Source organism: Nicotiana attenuata, chromosome 3, assembly GCF_001879085.1.
Source record: "Nicotiana attenuata strain UT chromosome 3, NIATTr2, whole genome shotgun sequence".
NCBI classification, from domain to species: Eukaryota; Viridiplantae; Streptophyta; class Magnoliopsida; order Solanales; family Solanaceae; genus Nicotiana; species Nicotiana attenuata.
In genome coordinates this window covers 57,795,944-57,802,213 of record NC_031991.1, presented here as the reverse complement: position 1 = coordinate 57,802,213, position 6,270 = coordinate 57,795,944, and the positions used below count along the sequence as shown (strand labels likewise).

General features: G+C 35.4%; 1 protein-coding gene across 1 annotated transcript; it reads left to right on the top strand.

Moving 5' to 3' along the window:
* LOC109223817 (protein LURP-one-related 12-like) lies at nt 4,933–5,997 on the top strand. The gene is made up of 2 exons (XM_019388255.1): nt 4,933–5,348; nt 5,487–5,997. Exons 1-2 carry the CDS (start codon nt 5,124–5,126, stop codon nt 5,901–5,903), a joined length of 642 nt encoding a protein of 213 aa, XP_019243800.1. The 5' UTR covers nt 4,933–5,123; the 3' UTR covers nt 5,904–5,997.

The following is a 6,270-nucleotide window of genomic DNA, read 5'->3' as shown; positions in this document are numbered from 1 at the left end:
TTCCACAATCCCAATATCTTTCACAAGGTTTCCACCACGTATAGAGGCCATTAATAGCATGGAAAGCATAACAATATCCAAACAACTCGCATACAAAGACTCACGGTCATGCTAGACTCCAATGTATAGGAACTCGTCACCTTGCCTATACACCGTACTCGATCATTTAGCAAGTAGCAAACAAGACTCGACTCCTATTCCCTCAAGCTAGGGTTAAACCAAACACTTACCTCAACTTCCACGGCCAATACAATCCTCCACAACCGCTTTCCCTCTTGAATTCGGCTCCAACTCGACCAAATCTATGCAATAAGGACTCCATGATATCAATATATGCTAAACAAATCAAACCCGATAACTAATTATAGCTTTTTCACCAATTTACCCCAAAAGGTCAAAAATGCCCCCGGGCCCACATGGTCAAAACCCGAGGTTCGGACCAAAACCCGATTACCCATTCCCCCCATGAACTTAGATATATAAGTTATTTTGGAATCGGACCCCGAATTGAGGTCCAAAACCCCCAATTTTTGAAAACCTAGGTTCTACCCTAAATTCCCAATTTCCCCATTAAAATCTTTGTTTTGAAGTTGAAATTAGGTTTAAAGATGTTAAGGAGTAAAGAAAATCAGTTAGAAAATACTTACCAAACGTTTTGAAGAAGAAGGATCGTTTGGAAAATCGCCTCTTATGTTTTGGGTTTTGAAAAAGTGTAAAAATGGCTGAAAATCCCGACTTATATACTTTGCTGAAGGACTGGCGCGGACCGCACAAGAAAGCACCGCGGCCGCGCCGAAGAAGGGAAGAAAATGGCTCTCTGAACCTACCCAGCGCGGACCGCACGATTTTGGTGCGCGGCCGCGCTGGTGTCTTACACCTGGAGTCTTCTCTGAATGGAGCGCGGGCCGCACGAACTTGGTGCGCGGCCGCACTGGTCAAACCAAGGCTGAAGACCTCTCTGAACCTGGCCACGCGGACTGCTCCACGGCCGCGTGGCTTCCAGCGCGGACCGCGCAGAAATGACCGCAGCCGCGCTGGGGCCTGCAACACTGCAACATCTGATACGTTAAGCCTAAGGCCTCCCGGGACCTACTCAAAACTCACCCGAGCCCTCGGGGCTCCAAACCAAGCGCACACACACTAACTCAAAAACATCCTATGGACTCACCCGTGCGATCCAATCGCCAAAACAACATCGTAATCATCAAATTAGGCCTCAAGACCCATGATTTTCTTCCAATTTTCATATGACCTCAAGTTTAGAGTTTTTTTTAGCCCAAAACACGTCAAACGACGTCCAAATCTAACCAAACTTTACAGAAATTGCTTAAATCATATTTAAGACTTGTGCCGGGCGTCGGAACCAAAATATGAACCCAACAGCGCAGTCTTCTAAACAAATAACACTTCCAAATTCTTTAATTATTTTCAGAAAACAATTTCACACAATAATTCATTTCTCGGACTTGGGACCTCGGAATCTGATTCCGGGCACACGCCCAAGTCCCAAAATTTCCTACGGACCCTCCGGGACTGTCGAATCACGAGTCCGGGTCCGTTTGCCCAAAACGTTGACCAAAGTCAAACTCAATCAATTTAACATCAAATTTATTATTATTTTTTTTTCTTTTTCTCACAAATTCATATTTAAACGTTCCGGCTACGCGCCCGGGCTGCGCACACAAACTCGAGGCAACCCCAAATGAGGTTTTCGCGGCCTCAGAAGTACAAGGGAGTAGGAATACAGGTGATGATCCCTTTGGGTCGTCACATTTTATTATGTGAGAATTTGACATATGTTAAAGTATTCTTTATTTGGGATTTTGAAATTGTGTTATATTTATGGTTCCAGTTTACTTGTTTTAGTAGTATTAGCTTGTTATTTCGCATTGCATATTGCTTATTTTTTAGCTAGAATTGTTAGATTATTTTGTCAAACATTTTCCCAATATTATGATATTATATTTAATAGTAATTTATTTTATCAAACATGTCTTCCATTATATTCTTACAAAATATATGTTTTTAATTTTTATAATTAATTAAACTAAATATTATTAATTTAAAAAAAATATATCAATTATTTTTACAACATTAATTATAAATATATGATTACTAATTAGTATATATTCAAGAAAAAATATGCATCTTAAATACCAAATCTAATAGTATCAATTATTCTTATAAAAAAGTACTTATAGGAATATTTTATTATACTAACTTTTAAGTTTTGATAATTACTTTATTTAAAATTTAATTCAACTGTGTAATTATATTTGTGCAACCAAAAAATATGCTTGCAATTACACTGTAATTACGTTATGACAAACAAACATGCCGTCGTAATTACTATGTTGTGTATTACTTGAATGCGTAATTACTTCCCTGATAATTATACCAATTCCAATTATTGGGTTGCTTTTCAAACATATCCTTAATAAAACTTTGAGAATCAAGACAGTTCAAAAGTAGGTACTTAAAAGTTACATAATGTATTGATTAACAGGTATATAATCGACGTGTGTACTTGTTAATATGTCAACGTCTCCAACCACAATTACATAACTTTACCATTTTCAATGCAAAATGAGAAACACACAAAAAATTCCGACATCCAGGGTCAATTGGCAACGCGCATATTAGCTTTCCACACATTTGAACTTGCCTTCTCAACTACAACCACATATTCTTGTCTTAATTTTTTTTTTAAAAAACATATAAGTCGGTTGATCTTTAAAAAAGCTACCATAACTGCAAAGAAGAAAAAGTCGGCCATCTAGGAATTGTTACTGTTGATATTTGAACATTGAGATTTATAGCAACCACCATACAGAACGTGTATTCCAAGTCAAGTTAGGAACACTATTAATGTCATAATTGGTGAATTTTTGTCAACTCTAGGATATTAGAGTGGTATTTGATTTTTGAGTTCTTGAATTATTCATCAGTTTGAAATTTTTTTTAAAAAAAAATTCAGTAATATTTTTTTAGCAAAAACAGCTCAAACAAACATTTTTTTTTTCTAGAAAATCAGAGACTGAATTTGTAAACTCAACTGTTGCAAATTCTAAACAAAAGCCACCGTAGTTAATTGAGACTAATTTTTTAGTCAAATCGATGCTACATCAGTTGGCACACATTTGCCAAATTCAACCAAGAAACATATGTAGAAAACTCTTACTTCACCGATGCATAGCGCATATTTACCACTGTAATATTAACTCAATTGAGATTAACTTACTTTACTTTTCAAATAAAAAAAATGCTGCAAAAACGTTTAAAAAGCATGGAACCCGGTCCCTTAACCTTAAGGGAAAGTAGAGGCTCAAAAAAAGAAAAAAAACCAAGACAGTTAATTGGCCAACTCTCTCTCAGTTGCAAAAACGCACTGATTTGTACAACTCCTATAAAATGTGACGCCTGCAATGCTGCAATGGGTCTCTTTCTTGGCTACCAATTTAATAAATCAAGAATGGAGTTCTTAAAAGCACCAAATTTAGAAAATGCAGATCAATCCAAACATGGATAGTACTTTTCTAGTGTGCAAGATCTTTTAATTTCCATTTACATTTGACCATGCATAGGTCGTATGACAGATGTCTATTTCTTAAAATGGGTTTAGTAAACTACATTATCCACTATATCTTTTTTATACTTTTTTAGTTCTTTGATATCGTTACATGGTGGTAACGTTTTTTCTTTTTATAGTAGGTTTAGATAGACGCCGAGTAAATAGATTGAGGGCATCTGTGCATGGACATTCTTCAGCAAACAGGCATTATTTCCTTAAGTAGGTATATTACTTTCCATAATATTTTTGAATTAGGCTCCTTGTCTGACTTTGACAACGACTTGCTATGCCCCGTACACCAAGCTGCACCAACCTTGCTTGTTTAGACTTTTTCACTCTCCCTATTCCTTTAATTTAGGGTCAAACCTCTTTATAACAACATTAATTGTTTCGATATTAGTAATATTTTTGAATTAGGCTCCTTGTCTGACTTTGACAACGACTTGCTATGCCCCGTACACCAAGCTGCACCAACCTTGCTTGTTTAGACTTTTTCACTCTCCTCATTCCTTTAATTTAGGGTCAAACCTCTTTATAACAACATTAATTATAAAGAATATATATTATAACATAACACAAAAATTAATTTCGGAAAAAATTGACTTTTATAGTGAATGATTTTTATATAGAGATTTTGTTATAGAGAGATCTGATTGTATATATATTCACTGATAGTATAATTTTTTTGCACATTAGTCGAATAACTTTTTTTCAAAGTTAAGATGTCATTTCTTAAAATTAAATGCAAAAAGTATGAATTAAAAATCATGTGTCATATATATATATATATATATATATATATATATATATATATATATATATATATATATTGTTCTTGATCTTAAGGTTGACGTTTCATCTTGAGTTTTTTTTTCAAACTTTATGTATTAAGATCTCCCTACTAGTGGGAGCTATAGGAAGTTGGTATTAAAAAAAAGTTATCCGGCCCAAGCATATTGCATTTTTTTCTTGTCTTCTAGAATATATAATTAAATTAGACGGGACTATTTGCATATTAATTAATTAGATAGGATTCCTCCGTTATCCTCTGATGTATTTGACGAGTGCTTGTAAATATCTTCTGATAATATTAGCTTTGAATTTTATACCATCATTCTTGATTTGTGATCTCCACAATAGTTGGTTCCATGCATACACGAGCAAAAAAACATAATAGATAAGTAATTTGCTATTTTAATGCAACATGCAAACTTTAATCGACTGAATTTAAATACTGATACACGTACTATAAACTGGAAGTTTTGAGGCATCCTAGTCAGATTCTTTCACTTCCCTTCATTATTAAATAGCTCTATTTGCTAAGTACAATACTTTAATAAATAATACTGTAGATCATAAATAGGACCACTTACTAATAAATACACACCACATGCTTTAGCGAATTTTGTACCTCTTCTCAGACCTTCCTTTGGCATCTTCAGTTCATAAATATCTCATTTCTTTTCATAAGGTTAACTTTGATTGTTAAGAATAGTAAAGCTTTCTGCGAATTCAGATTTCAATCCAAAAGACAAGCAATTTAAACCAGAGAATGAATGGTAAAGCTGTTGTTGAAGATGCATACCTTTACAGTGAAGAGACGAATCTCACAGTTCTCAAGACTTCCCTTTTCTTCACTGGCGATGGCTTCACTGCCTACGATTGCAAAGGCGAGCTTGTTTTCCGAGTCGACACGTATGGACCGGACTCTCGTGACCTGGGTGAACTCGTTCTAATGGACGCCACTGGTAGATGCCTTCTCACTGTTCGACGTAAGGTACTCATCAATAGTCAAAATCCCTAACTTTTCCTCCTTCTGTCAATTTCTAATTTTGACCTTGTTGTTATCATATAATTGCGAAATTCATTCAGTTTTCAATGTACGAGTTGACTCTGTTATAAATTTTTGGAACAGAGGCCTAGTCTACATAACAGGTGGGAAGGATTCTTAGGAGAAAGAGAGGAGGGACAAAAGCCAATATTCAGCGTGCGTAGATCCTCAATAATCGGAAGATCGAGCGTGGCGGTGGAGGTATACAGCAATCCAATGGAAGAGTATCAGATCGAAGGGTCATTTGCGCAGAGGAACTGCACGTTTTTGAACGCCGATAAAGTATCAGTAGCTGAGATTAGACGCAAAGTGGATGCTTGTGCCAATGTAGTGCTTGGGAAGGACGTTTTCTCTTTATCAGTTAAGCCTGGTTTTGATGGCGCTTTCGCCATGGGATTAGTCCTCGTGCTGGATCAGATTCAAGGCGATGATTATGTTAATCCTAACGATAATAGGGTCGATGTGGACCCCATCTCCGATGATCCCAATCTTTCTTCTTGAATTTTCATTCCATGTCACTGTAATCTATAAAATTAATCTTTTCTTTTGTTCCCTTTTTGATTTTATGTAAAATAATAAATCCTACTAACTGAAACTGTTATAGTAATCTTGCCCCCAAATTAGAGAAAAGAATCTGGATTAAAATATCAAATGTAAATGTTTGATTCTCACTAGGAATTTCTTTCTCTTTTTCCTTCACGGCCTTCCCATAAAGAATTCTAATAAGGAAAAAGAAAATTTTAAGATAGCAAAAAGTGAAAGTTATATTATTTTAACATTTGGATTTGAATTCATTTGTTAACCCCAACGTGTAGACCGCAAAATATGCTAAGATGCTTAAGGAATAAGAATGGTCTTTAATTCTAGT